We start from the raw sequence: 19,578 nt of genomic DNA, 5'->3' as shown, positions 1-19,578 counted from the left end.
AGGGGCTTCCGCCGCCGCGGCGCCTCGGATGGCCGCGCTCCGGCTAACGCTCGCGGCCTCGCTCGCGGCCTCCCGCGCCCGGCCGCCCCTCGCCCGCCGCCCGCCGCCAGCGCCCTGCTCCGCGTCGACCGGCGCCATGGAGCCTGAGGCCCGCTGGCTGGCGGGGCTGCGCTTCGACAACCGCGCCCTGCGCGCGCTGCCGGTGGAGACGCCGCCGTCTGGCCCCGAGGGCGCCCCGTCCGCGCCGCGGCCCGTGCCCGGCGCCTGCTTCAGCCGCGTGCGGCCCGCGCCCCTGCGGCAGCCGCGCGTCGTGGCGCTGTCGGAGCCCGCGCTGGCGCTGCTGGGCCTGGGCGCGCCGCCCGCCGACGCCGCCGACCGCGAGGCTCGTGAGGCCGAGGCCGCGCTCTTTTTCAGCGGCAACGCGCTGCTGCCGGGCGCCGAGCCCGCCGCGCACTGCTATTGCGGCCACCAGTTCGGCCAGTTCGCCGGGCAGCTGGGCGACGGCGCCGCCATGTACCTGGGCGAGGTGTGCACGGCGGCCGGAGAGCGCTGGGAGCTGCAGCTCAAGGGCGCCGGCCCCACGCCCTTCTCCAGGTGTGTTTGCGCCCGTACCCGCGGAGCTGTCCTCCCCGGTGGGGCGGTTGGCGGGGAGATTAACTACGGAAAAGTGTGACGTGGGGACGTAGAACGTGGTGGGTAGCAGAGCCCGAGCCACAGGCCCTGAGGCCAGGACAGGAGGCGAGGGAGCAGGTTCTGTGGCTCGTGGCCGCCTCGGAGCGCCCGTCTGCCTGGAAGAGGGGGGGAGGGGAGGGTCCTGCCGCCCCTCAGGTCAGGCTGAGCGTCTGATCACACAGCGCTGGCAGCTGCCCATGCTCTGTTCTCGTAAACTATCCAGAGAGTTCGGAATCAGTTCTACGTGCAGCACGTTCATGTTTACCGCGTGCCCAGCCCTGCTGCCTGCTCGGCGCACTCGGCTTCCGGCTTCCTCTGAATGCTGAGCGGGCAGTCAGCTTCGCTCCCACACCCTTCAGCACTGCAGATGCCTACTGTGCAGCCGGTGCCCTGGACCGGGACAGATCCTCGGCCCAGTGGACCTTCTCCCAGGCCCGGGCTTCCAAGCACTTGGGGGCCAGCCATGTTCTGACCCCGCAGTGAGGTGGGCAGTGTCAGATGCCCATCCAGGGGCTCATGGGCCAGGGCCGGGGTCCAGATGCCCACAGCCTGAGCCAGCAGGGCACCCTTCCCGCAGCTGTCATGCCTCTCCTGTACACACAGTGCTGGTAGTCTCTGCTCCTTTTCACTAAAAAAGGTCATATATTTAGCCCATATTTGTTAAATGCTTATTGAATGGCTGAAAGAATCACACCTAACTTGGCGTTTTATGTTCCAAGAAATCCCGAGGGTGTGTCTCTGGTCTGGCCCCTCCCCTCCCTTCAGGGACTGAACCGAACCGGGCCCCCACCTCTAGCAGCGCCACCTCAGATCCTCAGGATAGCTGGTCCTTCCACATCCCCCAGTCTTCAAACCTTGGTGTCTCTGAAGTGTCCTGAGTGAAGCCTGGCACCCACCCCACCCTCCTGGAACAGCCTGCTCAGAGCTGTCTGCACTCGTGGCCGGCAGAAGCATTTCTGCTCCTCGGGGTCACGGTAAATGTTTATCGCCCTGGGGCCTTCACACTGTACGAGCATCTTTCAGCTTTATGTGTTCATTTTAATCATTTGTTTTTGCCGTTTATAAAAAACATTTTTGTGAGAGTATAATCTGCTGCTGCAAGTTGCTTTTAATATTTGAAGACTTGAGCTGTAAGTCAGTGTTTCCAGACCTGAGGTCCTTTAAAAGAAAGAGCCTGTTTGACCCTTACCAGATGTGCACCCACCCACCACCCCCAGCATTTCCTGGGGTCCCCAGCCTCAACAAGGCTTGAGGCTAACATCTGAAGTGGTGTGAGTGGCTTGAGGCCAGCAGCTGCTCGAGTCCCCCCGGCGTGGGTTTTGGGGGGGTGCGCAGGTGGCTTCTTGCTTCTGCCTCCCATGGGAGTTGGGATTTCGGGACGGCCTCTCCTGCCAGGTGCAGAAGAGCTTGCCCTCAGCTGGGTCCACCCCAGCACTTTGGCTGGGAACAGACGTGGGCGCCCAGGAGAAGGGACCGTTGTCACGTGTCCATGCGGCTCTCTGGGGGCAGGGCCACCCTGAGGCCCTGCACCCTTGCTGTGTAATCATTATTCAGTTCTGCTTTCTGCTCTGGGCACTTTGCCCCAGGCAAGGAGATAGGCAGCTTGTTTTCTGGATCATTTTTACCAGATCCACAATTAGCTTGGACTGTACTGGCTTCCTGCTAAACAGGCTGGGGGAGGGTGTGGAGTGACATTTGAGGACGGATTACAGACTAGAAGGGGGTGAGTGGAGTGCAGCTGTGGACCGAGGGTCTCGTCAGCCGCGGGCAGGCACAGTCACTCTGCAGACAGCCCCGGGGTGACTGTCAGGCCGGCTTTCTAGAGGTGTCACTCACACCCAGGCTCCCAGGTGAGGGCAAGGCAGGAGGCCTGCAGAGATCTCCACTGACCCCCGGCCTAGGCCCCAGCACCCCAGACTCACGCTGGGCCCGGCTCTGGCCTCTTCCCGGCAGAGGACGTGGGCAGGCGTGCACCCTGGGCACCTTCACTCAGCCTCAGTGTCCTTCTGCGGGTGAGACGGAAGTGAGCCCAGTGTCTTCCCACCAGTTTTTGTTCTTGCCTAGAGAATTTTCCAGACTGTTTCCGGTGCCTTCCTGCCTGGGGGAGTGCGGGCACACTGCCATGCCCTGGGCCAGGCCAGGAAGCCAGGCCGACCCTGAAGAGCAGAGATCCAAGCTCACTTTGTTGTGTTTGTTTGCTGGGTGGGGGCTCTTGGAGGTCGAAGTGGCCAGCGGCCTTCATCTTACAAGGAGGGGCTGAGGACGCGGCTCATGCAGGCCAGCTGTGCTCGTGTGCTGGCTGCTACCACTTTCCTTCTTTAATTTTAAAAAGTAATAAGAGTTTCCAGTCCAGCGCGTAAGAAACTTTGGAAATCATCGCTCCACTCTAACAAGTAAAAAGCTGAACAAACTGAAAAATCAACAAGTCTTCTTATATCTGCAAGAAAAGTGAGGCCAGAGGGCAAATTGCTGCCCCACCCCCCAAATTGGAGAGACTGACGGGCAAATGCAAAGAATTACGAGTTACCAGAGCGGAAGTCTGCACAGATCCTTGCCCTGTAATTGGTGAATTGCTGGAGGCTCAGTGTGTACCAGTCAGTTGAAAATTTCGGGGCCCAGTCGTAAGGGAGCCCCACACTCTGGTGAGTTTCACCTCCTGGAGCTCTCCTGTCTTCTCACAGTGAATATTGGTGGAAAATCCCTTTGTGCTTCTGGCAGGAGGGGGGGAAAAGGAGGTCTGTGGAGTACACCAGAGCACTCTGTTCTGAACAAGGCTGCCCTTGGGGGAAGCTAATTAACCAGAGCCTGACCTGCTGGGGTGTTATCGGAGCCCCTCGGACCTGGGGAAGGGAAGGGCCCAGCTCCAGCGCCCTCTGGCGGAGAGGAGACTGAAAAGCACATATGGAAGCTCTCAGTCCAGAGGCACAGGGTCCCTGAGAGTCTGAGGCCTCCACCTGACACCTGTAACCCACCTCTACATCACTGAAGGCCTGCTTACAGTAGTTCCTTTTACCCCATACATCATGCCCGGCTATCAAGAAGAAATTACAAAACATACTAAAAGGCAGAAAACACAGCTGGAAGAGACAGGGCCAGCATCAGAACTAGCCTCAGACATGGCAGAGATGTTGGAATTATCAGACCAACACAATTCCAGTTGTGTTGGAATTTAACACAATTATGATTAATATACTCAGGGCTCTAATGGATAAAGCAGGCAGCATTCAAGAATAGATGGGCAGGACTTCCCTGGTGGTGCAGTGGTTAAGAATCCACCTGCCAATGCAGGGGACATGGGTTCGAGCCCTGGTCCGGGAAGATCCCACATGCCGCAGAGCATCTAAGCCAGTGCGCCACAACTACTGAACCTGTGCTCTAGAGCCCACGAGCCACAACTACTGAGCCTGCATGCCAGAACTACTGAGCCCATGCGCCTAAAGCCCGTGCTCTGCAACAAGAGAAGCCACTGCAATGAGAAGCCCGCACACAGCAACGAAGACCCAATGCAGCCAAAAATAAATAAATTTATTTTTTTTAAAAATAGAAATAAATAAAACGAGACTAGAGGAATTCCCTGGTGGTCCACTGGTTAAGGCTCAGGCCTTCACTGACAAGGGTCTGGATTTGGTCCCTGGTCGGGGTACTAAGGTCCCTCAAGCCGCTCAGCATGGCCAAAAATAAATAAATAAAACCTCTAAAAAAAAAAAAGAATAGATGGGCAGGCAGAGCAACTAAGCCCATGCGCCACAGCTACTGAGCCCATGCTCTAGAGCCCACAAGCCACAACTACTGAGCCCACATGCTGCAACTAATGAAGCCCTCACACCTAGAGCCTGTGCTCCACAACAAGAGAAGCCACCGCAATGAGAAGCCCAGGCGCCTCAACAAAGCCCACGCAAAGCAGCGAAGACCCAACAGAGCCAAAAATTAAATAAATAAATAAATGAAAACAGAAAAAGAATAGATGGGCAGTGTAAGCAGAGAGATGGAAATTCTGAAAAAGATGAAAAGGAAATGCTAGAGATTTCTAGCAAAAACACTGTAACCAAAATGAAGAATGCCTCTGATGGACATGTTGCTAGACTGGACACAGATGAGGAAAGAATCTCTGAGCTTGAAGATATCTCATGAGAAACCTCCAAAGATAAAAAGCAAAAAAAGTTAAAAAAAATAAAGACTGAAAAAATCCAAACACTCACCAAGAATTGTCAGACAAATGCAAAAGAAGTAACACATGTGTAATAGGAATACCAGGAGAGAAAGAGAGAAAGAAACAGAAGAAATATTTGAAGAAATGACTGAGAATTTCCCCAAATTAATGTTAGACCCCAAACAGATCCAAGAAGCTCAGAGCACACGGAGCGGGATGAATGCCTCCCCCACCCCCACCAAAAGACAAAAACAAAAACACTATACCTAGGCTCATAATTTTCAAACTACAGAGAGGCAGAAATAAAGAAAAAAAGTGAAAGAAGCTAGAGGAAGGAAACACTTCACCTACAGAGGAGCAAAGATAAGAATTACATCTGACTTCTCAGAAGCCAGGGAAGCAAGAGGAAAGTGGACTGAAGTATCTAAAGTGATGAGGAAAAAAAAACACCCACCTGGAATCCCACACCCTGTGAGATTATCCTGCAAAAGTGAAGGAGAAATAAAGACTTCCTCAGACAAACAGAAATTGAGGGGAATTGTTAGCAGCTGAGCTGTCTTGCCAGAAATGTTAAAGGATGTTCTTTATAGGCAATGAAAATGATGTAGGTCAGAAGCCTGAATCCTCATAAACAAAGAGCATAAGAGAAAGAAGTGAAAGTACAATAAAAACCTTTACTTTCTCTCATCTTGATTGATATAACAGGTAATAGCTTGTTTAAAATAATAGTAACGATGCATTTATGTATAAATGAAATTAATGACACCAGTCAAATAAGCGATGGGAGGGAGGGATTAGGATTATTTTGTTATTATAAGGCACTCATACTACCCATGGAGCAGGATGGCGTTACCTGAAAGTAGACTTGGATTAGTTGTAAATGGTACATTACAAACTCTAGGGCAACCTTTTAAAAAAATTATTATTATTTATTTATTTAATTTTTGGATGCGTTGGGTCTTCGTTGCTGCGTGCGGGCTTTCTCTAGTTGTGGCGAGCAGGGTCTGTTCTTCGTTGTGGTGCGCGGGCTTCTCATTGCAGTGGTTTCTCTTGTTGCGGAGCATGGGCTCTAGGCGCACGGGCTTCAGTAGCTGTGGCACACAGGCTCAGTAGTTGTGGCTCACAGGCTCTAGAGCACAGGCTCAGTAGTTGTGGCGCACGGACTTAGTTCCTCTGCAGCATGTGGGATCTTCCCAGACCAGGGCTCAAACCCATGTCCCCTGCATTGGCAGGTGGATTCTTTACCACTGTGCCACCAGGGAAGTCCTAGGGCAAGCATTTTTTAAAGAGTAAAACAAAACAAAAAAGTATAACTGATACGCTAGGCGAGAACTGATGAAAAAAGAAAAAGTGGAATCACAAAATGCTCAGTTAAAACCACAAAAGGCAGAAAAAGAGTGAAAGAGAAAACAAAGAGCAAGGCCAATAAATTAAAAAACAAGACCAAACTCTATATTGTCCATAAGAAATCCACTTTAAATATGAAGACACATGTAGATTAAAAGTAAGTGGATGGGGGAGTTCCCTGGTGGCCTAGTGGTTAGGATTTGGCGCTTTCACTGTGGAGGCCCAGGTTCAGTCCCTGGTTGGGGAACCATCCCGCATGCTGCCAAAATACAAAAAAAAAAAAAAGGAAATGGATGGAGGAAAGCATACCATGCTAACACTAGTTAGCAGGAGTAGCCATATTAATTCAGAAAGAGTGGACTTCAGAGTAAGCAGAGTCATTAGGGGTAAAGAGGCGTGTGGCAAACTGGTGAGGGGCCAGGGAGGCAGAACAGCCCTCACTTGCATATGTGCCGGAGTGCCACGAGGCCGAAACTGACGGAGCTGCAAAGGGGCAGAAGAACCCACTCTCATTGCTGGAGACTCAGCACCCCGCCGTCAGGAATGGACAGAGCTGGGCTCCCCTGGGGGCGCAGTGGTCGGGAGTCCGCCTGCCGATGCGGGGGACGCGGGTCCGTGCCCCGGTCCGGGAGGATCCCACATGCCGCGGAGCGGCTGGGCCCGTGAGCCATGGCCGCTGGGCCTGCGCGTCCGGAGCCTGTGCTCCGCGGTGGGAGGGGCCACAGCAGTGAGAGGCCCGCCTACCGCAAAAAAAAAAAAAAAAGAAGTGGACAGAGCCAGCAGGCAGAAAATTGGTAAGGCCATCTTTGAACTCAGTTAACACCATCAATCAACTGGATATAAAGAACATCTATAGCCTATTTCATCTAACAACAATGGGATACGTATTCCTCTCAGGCCCCCATGGAACATTTATCCAGAGAGTCCACATTCTAGGCCATAAAACACACCTTAACAAATTTTTTAAAATAAAAATCATACAGTGTCTGTTCTCAGGCCACAATGGAATCAAACTAGAAATCAGTAACATAACTGAAAATCCCAAAATACTTGGAGATTATGCAACATACTTCTGAATAACACATGGTCAAAGAAAATCTTGAGAAATTTTTAAGTATTTTGAAATAAATGAAAATGAAAACACCAAATGTATGGGGTACGGTGAAAGCAGTGCTTTGAGGGAAGTTTATAGCAGTGAGTGCATATGTTAGTAAAGAAGAGAGATCTAAAACCAATCATTTAAGCTTCCACATTAGGGAACTACAGAAAGAAGAGCAAATCAAATCCAGAGTAAGCAAAAGAAAAGAAATAATAAGAATTAGAGCAGGAGTCAGTGAAAGTGAAATAGGAAATCAGTGAAACCAAAAGCTTGTTCTTTGAAAAGATCAATAAAATCAGTAAACCTCTAGCCAGGCTAACTAAGAAAGAAAGTGAGGACACAAGTACTAATACCAGAAACTAAAGAGGGGACATCATGCAGATCATAGGGACATTAAAAGGCTAATAAAATTACTCTGAACAATTGTGCTCGCAAATTTGATAACCTAGGTGAAATGGACCAATTCCTTGAAAGACACAATTTGCCAAAACTCACAAGAAAAAAATAAGGCAATCTGAATAGGCCTATATATATATTAAAGAAATTGAGTCAACAATTAATAATCTTCCAAAACAGAAAGCACCAGGCCCAGATGGACTCACCAGTGAATTCTACCAAACATTTAAGGATGAAATTATTCCACTCTTTTTCGCAGAATGGAAGCAGAGGAAATACTTCCTAACTCATTCTATGAGGCCAGCATTACCCTAATACCAGATCCAGACAAAGACAATACAAGAAAACTACACACCAAAACCCCTCATGAACGTAGATAAAGAAATCTTCAACAAAATATTAGCAAATCAAATCCAACAATGTTTGAAAAGAATTATACATCACCACCAAATGGGATTTATTCCAGGTATGCAAGTCTGGTTCAGTATTCAAAAATTAATTAATGTGGTCCATCAGATCAACAGGCTAAAGAAGACTCGCATCATCACATCAGTTGAAGCAGAAAAGGCATTTGACAAAACCCAAGACCTATTCATGGTAAAAACTCAGTAAATTAGCAACAGAGAGGAACTTCCTCAACTTGACAGAGGATCTACAGAAAACCTATAGCTAAATCTACTTAATCATGAGAACCTCAAAGCTTTCCCACTAAGATTAGAAACAAGACAAAGATGTTCCCTCTTTCCATTGCTTTTCAACATCCCTGGAGGTCCTATAGCTAGTGTAACAAGACAAGAAAAGCAAAGGCATACAGATTGAGATGGAAGAAATAAAAATTGTTTTTGTTTGCAGCTGAACATCTATGTAGAAAATCTCAAAGAACTGACCAAAAAATGAGCTCATAAGCAGTTATAGCAAGGTTGCAGGATACAGCTACTACATAGGTCAATCACTTTAGTATATCCCAGCAGTGAACAAGTGGAATTTGAAATTAAAAACAATACTGTTTACATTAGCAACCCTAAAAATTACGATTCACACCTAAGTGTGAGTTCACACTTAGGTGTGAATCTAACAAAATACAAGACGTCTACTAGGAAAACTACAAAACTGATAAAAGATCTCAAAGAAGAACTAAATCAATGTAAAGATATTCCACGTTCCTGGATAGGAAGACTCAGTATTGTCAAGATATTGGTTCTTCCCAACTCAATCTATAGATTCAATGCAATCGCAATCAAAGTCGCGGCAAGTTATTTTGTAGATATTGACAGACTGATTCTAAAATTTATATCGAGAGGCAAAAGACCCAACATAGCCCTCAGAATACCGGGGGAGAAGAACAAAGTCAGAGGACTGACACTACCGCACTTCAAGACTTACCATAAAGCTTTGGCAATCAAGAGAGTGTGGTTTTGCAACTACCGAAGCCCGCGCGCCTAGAGCCCGTGCTCTGCAACGAGAAGCCACCACAATGAGAAGCCCGCGCACGACATCCAAGACCTGACACCCTTCACGAAAATTAACTCAAAATGGATCACAGACCTAAACAAAATGCAAAAATGTAAAACTCCTAGAAGATAAAATAGAAAATCTGGATGACCTTGGGTATAGAAATGACTTTTTAGGTACCATACCAAAGACAGGATCCATGAAGAAATAATTGATAGGCTGGACTTTATTAAAGTTAAAACTTCGGTGAGGGACAATGTCAGGAGAAATGAGAAGACAAGCCACAGACTGGGGGAAAATCTCTGCAAAAGACACATCTGATAAAGGACTGTTATCCAAAATATACAAAGAACTCTTAAAACTCAACAATAAGAAAACAAACTGATTTTAAAATGGAGCAAAGACCTTGCTAGACACCTTCCCAAAGAAGATACAGAGATGACATATAAGCACTTTAAAAGATGTTTCACGTCATGTGTCATCAGGAAAATGCAAATTAACAAGGAGACGCCATCACACACCTAGGAGGGTGGCCAAATTCCCGAGCACGGACAACACAACATGCTGGCGAGGATGTAGAGCAACAGGAGCTCCCGTTCACGGCTGCTGGGCCTGCAGGACGGTGCAGCCGCTTGGGAAGACGGTGTGGTGGTTTCTTACCAAACTAAATACACTCTCACCACGTGATCCAAGGATCACGCTCCTCAGCGTTTACCCAAAGCAGCTGAAGACACGTCCACACGAAAATCCTGTATATGGATGTTCACAGCAACTTTATTCCTAATCGCCAAAACTTGGAAGCTGCCAAGATGTCCTTCAAGGTGAATAAAGAAACCGTGGCCCATCCAGACAATGGGATATTAGTCAGCAAAAGAATAGAAAGAAAGAAAAAAAGAAAAGAAATGAGGCATCAAGCCATGAAGAGACGTGGAAGAAACTTAGATGCACATAGGAAGCGAATCTGAAAGGCCACACAGGGATTCCAACTCTGCGACATTCTGGAAAAGGCAAACTATGGAGACAATAGAAGACCAGGGGTTGGGAGGGGAGAGGTGACCAGGTAGAGCACAGAGGGCTTTTCGGGCCGTGAAAGTGTTCTGTATGACACTGTAATGGTGGATCTCTGTCAGACCCACAGAGTGGACGACACTGCAAGTGAACCCTGGTGTAAGCGGTGGACGCTGGGTGACGATGATGTGTCGGCATAGCTTCGTCAAGTGTGACTAATGTCTCCCCTTGGTGGGGATGTTGATATTGGGGGAGGCTGTGTGTGTGGTGGCGGGGTATATGAGAAGTCTCTTTGCCTTCTGATCAGTTTTGCTGTGAACCTAAAACTGCCTAGGAAAAGAAAGTCTATTTAAAATAACGGTAATAATGAAGGTTTAGCATAAGAAGAAAACACCCACGTGATTCAGAGCTGCGTGGGGGAGACTGGGGTCCTCCCCGCCACTGCAGATGATGCTCTGTGTCTGTGCTGTTGTAAAAGGATGTCCACAACGTAAATTCATAAACACAGAATTGTGGATTTGCGAGCGTGTGTGTGACCCTGGGAGTAGCCTTCCCTGACTTCTGTGTGGACTTGGCCTCCTGCCGCAGGCCAGGCACCCTGTGCTGCGGTTCCAGACCTGGAGGAGGTTAGGGGCTTAGCTCCTGGGATCGTCCAAAGCAGACTCTTTTTACAGTGATGTCAGAGCTGCTCGTGGGTTGTTTTTATTTTACTTTATTTATTTCTTTCTTTTGCGGTACGCAGGCCTCTCACTGTTGTGGCCCCTCCCACCGCGGAGCACAGGCTCCAGACGCGCAGGCTCAGCGGCCATGGCTCACGGGCCCAGCCGCTCCGCGGCATGTGGGATCTTCCCAGACCGGGGCATGAACCTGCGTCGCCTGCATCAGCAGGCGGACTCCCAACCACTGCGCCACCAGGGAAGCCCATGGGTTGTTTTTAAAAAGCCATTAGGAGGCGTTCTTCCAGCCCCTTGCCTCTGTGACCATGTCTTGGTGTTGAGTGGAGCCCAGCAGTGACCTCTGTGCTTGACCTCAGACAGGCCGACGGTCGCAAGGTGCTGCGCTCGAGCATCCGCGAGTTCCTGTGCAGCGAGGCCATGTTCCACCTGGGCATCCCCACCACGCGGGCTGGCGCCTGCGTCACGTCTCAGTCCACCGTTGAGCGGGACGTGTTCTACGACGGCAACCCCAGGCCCGAGCAGTGCGCGGTCGTGCTGCGCGTGGCCCCCACGTTCCTCAGGTAACGCCCGTCCTCGTGCTCCTGTGTCGCCCCGGTGGCCGGAGTGCACCTGCCCGGCCAGGGTGCAGGGCCTGGGGCAACCAGAGGAGATCACCCAGTGCAGGCTCTGGGGCGCGGTGTGTCCAGAGCTGTGGACCTGGAGTTTATGACCAGGAGCTACATAAGATGCACCCAGAAAACGGCCTCACTGTGCTGCTGGACGAGTGGCCGTGGGGCCTGGTGTGCCCGCTTCCTCTGGCCCCTGTTCGCTGACTGGAGGCCTCCTGGCTGCTGTCTCCAGCGGGGCCTGTCAGTCCTCAACGTCACCATGCTGTCTGGCGTCGGGTGCTCAGTACTGACCACCTGAACCCAGAGTCGCCAGGAGGTGGCTGTGGCCGTCTGGCGGGGTCAGGTGACCCAGGCCGACCCTGTGCGTCAGCTGTCACCAGCTTTCCGTTTGTCCTCCGGGGGTGGAGGTGTCGGGGCAGGCGTTGGCCTCGTCCTGGGAGACCCAGGGCCTCCGGGCACAGCTGCACTAGTGGCCTTTGGACCAGGTCGTCTTTGCTGTGAGCTGATCTGTGTCTCGCAGGGTGTTCAGGCAGCGTTCCTGGCTTCCACCCACGAGCTGCTGGTAGTTAACAACCCCCATCGTGACAACCAAAGATGCCTCCGGACAGTAACCCGCCCCCTGGGGGGTATAACTGCCCCACCGCTGAGCCTGCGGGTCACCCCACTACAGGACGCCGGTGACGGGCGCATCCCTCGGTGTGGGAGGCCGGACACAGAACCCCTCTCGTCCCTGCAGGGCGGCCATGGCATTCCCGGCCCCATGCACCCCGGGAAGTGCCCTGTGTCTGCCTGAGTCACTGAACGGCCAGCTACGTTTGGTGGTTTGTCCCCCTGCCCCGCCACGAGGGCTAGCAGCACCCTCCCTCCTTCCTTACTCGTGAGGGGGAGGCATCACGTTTAACCTGTTGTCAACGCGGGTCTTCCCTCCAGGTTCGGATCCTTTGAGATCTTCAAGTCCTCGGACGAGCACACGGGGCGCGCAGGCCCCAGCGTGGGGAGGAACGACATCCGAGTGCAGATGCTTGACTACGTCATCAGCACTTTCTACCCCGAGATCCAGGCCACCCACGCCAGCGACAGCGTGCAGAGACACGCCGCCTTCTTCCGGGAGGTCGGTGGGAGCTGCCCCCCCCCCCGGGGGCAGACGCTGGGTGCCCGGCCCCAGGGGCAACTTCTCAGATACGGCTGAGGGTCGGGGTCCTGGGACAGACCCCAGGTCACTGTTGGAGCAGCATCGAGGGGCCACGTGGGGAGCTTGGGAGGGAGTCAGGGCTGGTGGGTGCTGGGCCTCCCGCGTGGGGCCCGTGTTCACGGTGGCCCCAGACACACACCCTTGGCCTCTCCATTTCCCCCAGAACTCTCAGGCGTCGTCTCACACGACAGTCACAGTTGTGGGAGGTGGTGCAGCCTCAGCCAGTGAAACAGGCAGCAGGGCGAGGGGTCGGCCTGAGGGCCGGAGGCCACTGTCCTGCACCTGTCACTCCTCGGACCCCACTGCAGCCGCACTGTTGCCTCTCGTCTGTCACGTGGGTGATAGGGGGCGGCAGCGGGGCTGTTTGAGCCCCTCTCCCCGCAGCCCAGGGCGAGGCGGGGCCCTGGGCACAGCATCTGGACCTGGGCGGTTCTCGCCTGAGAATGTGTAACTTCCTCCCTTGTTTCCACGTGGTCATCCTACGGGGCCTGAGTCATGGGAATGTCCAGGTTCCCTGACTTTTCTGGTTTGGATAAAAGCCAAAAAACAGTGAGTATATAAGAGAGAGAGAGGGTGTGTGTGAGGAACAGAGCCACTCATGTCAACTCATCCAAAATACTTTTCCCTTCTTAACCGTCCTTGGTTGTTCTGCCCACAGCTGAGCGTCAGCTCACAGGACAGGACACGGTCGCTGGCTCGGGGGGCGGGGGGCAGAGGGGAGCACCCAGCGGCTGTCCTGTGCTACTGTTGCAGGTGACGCGGCGCACGGCCCAGCTGGTGGCTGAGTGGCAGTGCGTGGGCTTCTGCCACGGCGTGCTCAACACGGACAACATGAGTATCGTGGGGCTCACCATCGACTACGGGCCCTTCGGCTTCCTGGACAGGTGGGCATCCCGCCGCCTGCCAGGGGGCCCTGGCGGGGAGGCACGTGACAGCGCGGGCATCTCAAGGCGACGGGAAGGACCTGCAGGGCTGTGTGGCTGCTCTTGTTAGTGTTTTGTTCGGTGTTTAATTCTCGGCAAGGCCTGGTCAGCCAGCCGTCCCCAGAGCAGGAGTCCCTGGAGGGTTCTGAGCACAGGAGCACTTTAAACAGCACCCTCTCGGCTCCCGGGTGGAGAGTGGGCTGAAGGGGCGGCCGCAGGGGCCGCGCTGGAGTGCGGCTCCCCTGCTCTGGAGGCTGCGGGGCCCCGTGGGGCAGGCAGTGGAGCGGCAGCCACCCAGGGCCTGCACTGTCCTCGGCAGGTCCTCTCAGGCAGCTCCCGGCTCTCCCCACGCGGCAGGTACGACCCCGACCACGTGTGCAACGCCTCCGACACCGCCGGGCGCTACTCGTACAGCAGGCAGCCCGAGGTGTGCAAGTGGAACCTGCAGAAGCTGGCGGAGGCCCTGGACCCCGCGCTGCCCCTCGAGCTGGCCGAGGCCATCCTGGCAGAGGAGTTCGATGCCGAGTTCCACAGGCACTACTTGCAGAAAATGCGCTGGAAGCTGGGCCTTGTGCGGGCTGAGCGGGAGGAGGACAGCGCCCTGGTGGCCAGGCTCCTGGAGACCATGCACCTGACGGGTGAGTGTGGGTAGGGCGCGTGCACCACGTTGTGGTGAAACAACGTGAAACCGGCCTTTAACGTCTCGGTGGCTTTAAGCACATTCACCTTGTCTTGCAACCATCACTGCGCCTACAGAACCTTCTCGTCTTCCCAGACGGACATCTGCACCTGTGAAGCGCCAGCTCCCCGGCCCCTCCCCCCACCCCTGGTAACCTCACGCCTGCTTTCTAAGAACGCGCCTCCTCCAGGGACCTCAGGCAAGGGGATCATGAGGCTCTTCTCCCCGTGTGTCCAGCTCACCCCACGCAGCACGACGTCCTCCACGGTGGTCATCCCTGCTGTACGGACAGTCTGTGCGGGTGGCCTGCCTTTTGCTCGTCCCTGGTCTGTGGGACACTTGGGCTGTTCCACCCTGTGGCCGCCATGCATAATACCGCTGCTGTGAACACAGACGTGCCGTCTCTTTGCGTTCCTGTTTCCCATCCTCTCCAGGGTGCCGCTCCGGCTAGGACGCCTGGTTCTGCGTGGCAGAAGTGGCTGAGCCAGCGTCACTTACTGTTCCTGCTCTTGGGGGAAAAAGCTCTGTCGCACACGAGTGTGATGCGAGCCGTTGGCCTGTGTACACGTGGCTTTTCTCAAGTAGAGGATGTTTCCTTCTGCCCCTCACTGGGTGTTTCCACACTGGGCCTCAGTTGAGGTGATCACCAGGTTTTACTTCCTCATTCCCGTCCTGTCTTAGTTCAAACTGCCTCTCACGGTCTGGAAGCTGGGGGTTGAGGATCAGGGTGCCGCCTTCTGGCTGTCCTCACACGGCAGGGTAGGGAGCAGGGGCACGACCCTCGTGACCTACCTCCCAGAGGCCCCCGCTCCAAACACCATCACCCTGCAGAGCTGGGTTTCCATATATGAATCGGGCAGGGGACACACGCACGCCTTGCGTCTGGGGATAAACCCTGCTTGCTCCTTCTGGTGTTCTGCTGAGGTTTCTTTTACATCTGTATTTACAAGGGACACTGGTCTGTGGTTTTCTTTTCTTGTGCTGTCTTTGTTTGGCTTTGGTATCGAGGCAGTGCTGACCTCATGAATGAGTTAGGAAGCGTTCCCTCCTATTTGTCAGAAGAATCTGAGAAGGACTGGTGTTAATTCTTCTTTAAATGTTTGGTAGAATTCACCAGTGAAGCTGTCTGGTCCTAACATCCCCTGTGTTAGGAAGTTTCCATTCTCCTTACTTGCTATGGGACTATTTAGATTTTCTATTTCTTCTCGAGTCAGGTTTGGTAATTTATGTGTTTCTGGGAGTTTGTGTCATCTATGTTATCTGAATTATTATTCATAGTGTTTTCTTAGTCTTTTATTTCTGTACAGTCTGCAGTGACGTCCCCACTTTTATTTCCTTTATTACCTGTGTCTTTTTTTCTTTCTTAGCGTAGCTAAAACTTTGTCAGTTCTACTGATCTTTTCAAAGAACCAACTTTGGTTTCAGTGATTTTCTCTCGTTTTTCTCTCTTTCATTTATCTCTGTTCTAATCTCATTTCCTTCCTTTATGCTACTAACTTTGGTCTTATTTAGTTCTTTTTCTACTTCTTTAGATGTAAGATTAGATTATTGATTTGAAATCTTTTTTTACTGAGAAGTAACTGGCATATGGCATTATATAAGTCTCAGTTGTGCGACACGATGATTTGCTGTATGTATATAACGTGAAATGATCACCACACAATTACAAGTTTATTTTTTTCTGGTGATGAGAGAAAAGCTGCTCTTTTAGCGCATTTACAGCCATAAACCTCCCTCTGAGCACTGCTCCTTTTGGTTCATACCTCTGAGTATTTTCTAATTTCCCTCGTGATTTCTTTGTAGACCCAGTAGTTGATTCATTTTCACATTACTTGTGAATTTTCCAGTCGTCCTTCCATTTGTGACTTCATGCCATCGTGGTTGCAGAAGACACGGGTCTTTTCAGTGTATTAAGACTGGTTTTATGGCCCAACACGTGGTCTGCAGTGGAGAACGTGCATCTGAGAGCTTGGGTGGAGTGTCGTGTCTGTTGTTCACGTTGTTTCCTCGTTGACCTTCTGTCCACGTGTTGGGTGGTGACGTCCCAACTCTTACAGAACTGCTCGAGTCCACCCTTCAGGTTTGTTTGTTTGTTTTTACATTGGAGTGTGGCTGATTTGAAACGTTTTGTTCCCCTTCAGTTTTGCGAGTCTTTGCTTTGTGTATTGGGGGCTCGTTTGGTGCATGTTTGTAATTGTTACGTCTTCTTGCTGAACTGACTCATCAGTATCTAATGCTCCTCTTCGTCAAGTTCTTACATAAAGTCTATTTTTCTGATGTCAGCGTAGCCACCCCAGCTCTCTTTAGGTTACTATCAGTATGCAAATCATGGGATATTTTTTCCATCCTTTTGCTTTTGACTTATGAGTCTACAGCGAGTTATCTTACTGTAGTTGGATTTTTTTTTTTAAATCCATTCTGCCAGTCTCTCCGCTTTGAATGGAGACTTTAATCCATTTACTTTTTTTTTTTTTTTTTTTTTTTTTTGGTTTGCAGCATCTTTGTTCCCCAACCAGGGATTGCACCCGTGCCCTCAGCAGTGAAGGCACAGAGTCCTAACCACTGGATCAGGGAATTCCCTAATTCATTTACTTTTTTTTTTTTTTTTTTTTTTTTGCGGTACGCGGGCTTCCCACTGCCGTGGCCTCTCCCGTTGCGGAGCACAGGCTCCGGATGCGCAGGCCCAGCGGCCATGGCTCCCGGGCCCAGCCGCTCCGCGGCACGCGGGATCCCCCCGGACCGGGGCACGAACCCGCGTCCCCTGCATCGGCAGGCAGACTCCCAACAACTGCGCCACCAGGGAAGCCCTCATTTACTTTTAAAGTAATTACTGATAAGGGAGGACTTATGCTGTTTCGCTCTTTGTTTTCTGTCTTACACCACTTTTGTCCTTTATTTTCTCTGTTACTGCTCTCGTGCTTAGGTGATCTTTTGCAGTATACCGTTCTGGTTTCCTTCTCATTTTCCCTTGTGTCTGTTTGTTTTTTGGATGTTTCCTTGGGGGTTTTGGTGACAGTGTTTTAGCAAGTCGCTGAGGCCCTCACAGCGTCTGTCTGTGTCACATCCTGTGCCGTCTCGACCCTGCAGCTCCTGAAGCAGGCGGAGCTAACTGCCGCGACAGTGACGAGGGCCAAGGCCCGGCCTCGGTGCCTTCACTGTATTTACCTATCTTACAGATGAAGAAACCAGGCTTGGAGGCCTTGAGAGACTGAGTGACTCGTCAGGTTCAGAGTGGGGGCTGGGCTGGGAGGACTGAGGGGAGGGCTCAGGAGTCCCCAGCCTGACGCTGAGCAGGGCGCCGCACACGTGTTGGATGAACACATATGGTCCTCTGGTGATGGGACGGTGCCCTGAGCAGCTGCGTGTTCCAGGTGCTGACTTCACAAACTCCTTCTACCTGCTGAGCTCCTTCCCAGCCGGGCCGGAGTCTCCGGACCTGGACGAGTTCCTGGCCGCGCTGACTGCACAGTGTGCCTCCCTGGAGGAGCTGAGGCTCGCTTTCCGACCCCAGATGGATCCCCGGTGGGTACTGGGGTCTTGCTTCCCTAGCATTTGTTTCTGGAAAGGGAGGAACATTTAGAACGAAGCCTTTGGGAGGACGCTGGAGACGGAGTGCCCAGGCGACCGCTCCACTCCCAGGAGTGGGATGGTCAGACCCTGGCTTTGTGGCACTGAGGCCCTCTGGTCAGAGGAAAGGATGGAGATGCCGACGCAGGAATGGGGAGGCCAGGCAGCACAGGCTGGGGCACGGTGGTCTCTGCTCTGGGGAGGCTCCCCAGGAAGAGCCTGGGTGTGGGCCTGCAGACTCCAGCCAGACCGGGCTTTCTGCACCATCGTGTCACGTCCTGAGGGTGCAGCTCAAAACCCATCACCAACGTGTCCCGTCCCGTGGCAAACAGGCGTCTAGTGCAGCAGTGTGGGGAGGGGCTGAAGCTGGCAGGACCTGCTGAGCATGGAGCCAGGGGAACTGGGGAAGGGGGTGTCAGGGGCTGCCCTGCCCCCAGAGGTGGAGAAGCGTCCAGCCCTGTGATCACCGTGGGAGGAGCTGGCAGCAGTGAACCTCTCCCAGAGGGACTGGGTCTTGGGTTGGATGTCAGTGGGTGGGTGGCTGCCAGCAGGGAGCCGGGGCCGGCCCGGGTCAGCCTGCAGCGTCCGTGTGCCCCGTCACATGCGGGGGCTGCGGTAGGACAAGGGCGGACGGCTGGTAGCGGTCCCACGTCTGCTGCATCCGTCGGACCCAGGCTCACCCCTGGTGGGGCTGGGGCCAGGGCAGCGGCGGGGACGACGTGGCCCGGGGCCCCTCACGTGCCCGCTCCACGCAGGCAGTTGTCCATGATGCTCATGCTGGCGCAGTCGAACCCGCAGCTTCTGGCGCTCATCGGCACGCGGGCGAGCCTGGCGCGGGAGCTGGAGCGCGTGGAGCGGCAGTCGCGGCTGGGGCAGCTGAGCCCGGCCGAGCTGCACGGCAAGAACAGGAGCCACTGGGCCGAGTGGCTCCTGGAGTACAGGTGGGCCCCCGCCCCCCACACCCCGCCCCCCCGTGGGGACCCCAGGGCCGCGGGGCGGGGCTGCTCTGCTGACGCTCGGCTCGGGTGTGACTCCAGAGCCCGGCTGGAGAAGGATCAGGAGGCCGCCGGCGACACCGCGGCCTGGCAGGCCGAGCGCGTGCGCGTCATGCACGCCAACAACCCCAAGTACGTCCTGAGGAACTACATCGCACAGGGCGCCATCCAGGCCGCCGAGAGCGGAGACTTCTCAGAGGCAAGCGGCCCGCCCGGCCCTCCCCTCCTGGGCCCCTCCCGCTGCCGGCGAGGCGGGGCCCCAGCAAACACTGCACCCCCTGCTCTCCTCCAGGTGCGGCGGGTGCTGAAGCTGCTGGAGACCCCTTACCGTGGGGAGGGGGAGGCCGCCGAGGCCTGCGAGGTCGCCGAGCCCGAGGAGGCCAGTGGGGAGGCCGGCGGGGCAGCCAGCCGGCGGCACTCGTACAGCTGCAAGCCCCCGCTCTGGGCCGCGGAGCTGTGTGTGACGTGATCGTCGTAACCGCCTTGGAGGCCTCCACACAGGAGCCCCGAGGCCCGAGCCCTCGAGTCCACGAGGCGAGGCGGCGCCCGCCCCACCCGTCTCTCCATGACGGCAGAGATGCCCAGTCAGGACCTGACCCGTCTCCGTCCGATGCCGACTCGGCAGCACCACCCAGCCCCCAGGCTCTGCTCCCGGCGACAGGCTGCTTTGCGCCAGGACTGCTCAGCTCAGCAGAGGGGACCGGCGGCCGCACAGCCCCCGCCCACCTCGCCAGCCTGGCGGGGGACGCAGCCCCTAAATAAACTGGCAGCTGCCTCGGTCGCCTCCGCCTCCGTGTGTTCGCTCTGCCCCCG

General features: G+C 53.8%; 1 protein-coding gene across 2 annotated transcripts; it reads left to right on the top strand.

Annotated features, from left to right (window-relative positions):
- Positions 1–5: 5 nt before the first annotated feature.
- On the top strand, positions 6–19,546 carry SELENOO (selenoprotein O). Of its 2 annotated transcripts, none has more exons than XM_060165577.1 (9): positions 6–594; positions 11,158–11,361; positions 12,340–12,520; positions 13,355–13,485; positions 13,882–14,162; positions 17,575–17,725; positions 18,526–18,711; positions 18,808–18,964; positions 19,058–19,546. In XM_060165577.1, exons 1-9 carry the CDS (start codon positions 29–31, stop codon positions 19,241–19,243), a joined length of 2,043 nt encoding a protein of 680 aa, XP_060021560.1. In that variant the 5' UTR covers positions 6–28; the 3' UTR covers positions 19,244–19,546. The 2 variants fall into 2 exon arrangements, with proteins under 2 accessions (XP_060021560.1, XP_060021561.1); XM_060165578.1 differs by having other exon boundaries at positions 19,058–19,234.
- The last annotated feature ends 32 nt before the right edge of the window (positions 19,547–19,578 follow it).

Source organism: Lagenorhynchus albirostris, chromosome 11 (genome assembly GCF_949774975.1).
Source record: "Lagenorhynchus albirostris chromosome 11, mLagAlb1.1, whole genome shotgun sequence".
Classification (NCBI taxonomy): Eukaryota; Metazoa; Chordata; class Mammalia; order Artiodactyla; family Delphinidae; genus Lagenorhynchus; species Lagenorhynchus albirostris.
This window is presented reverse-complemented; position numbering and strand designations above follow the sequence as displayed.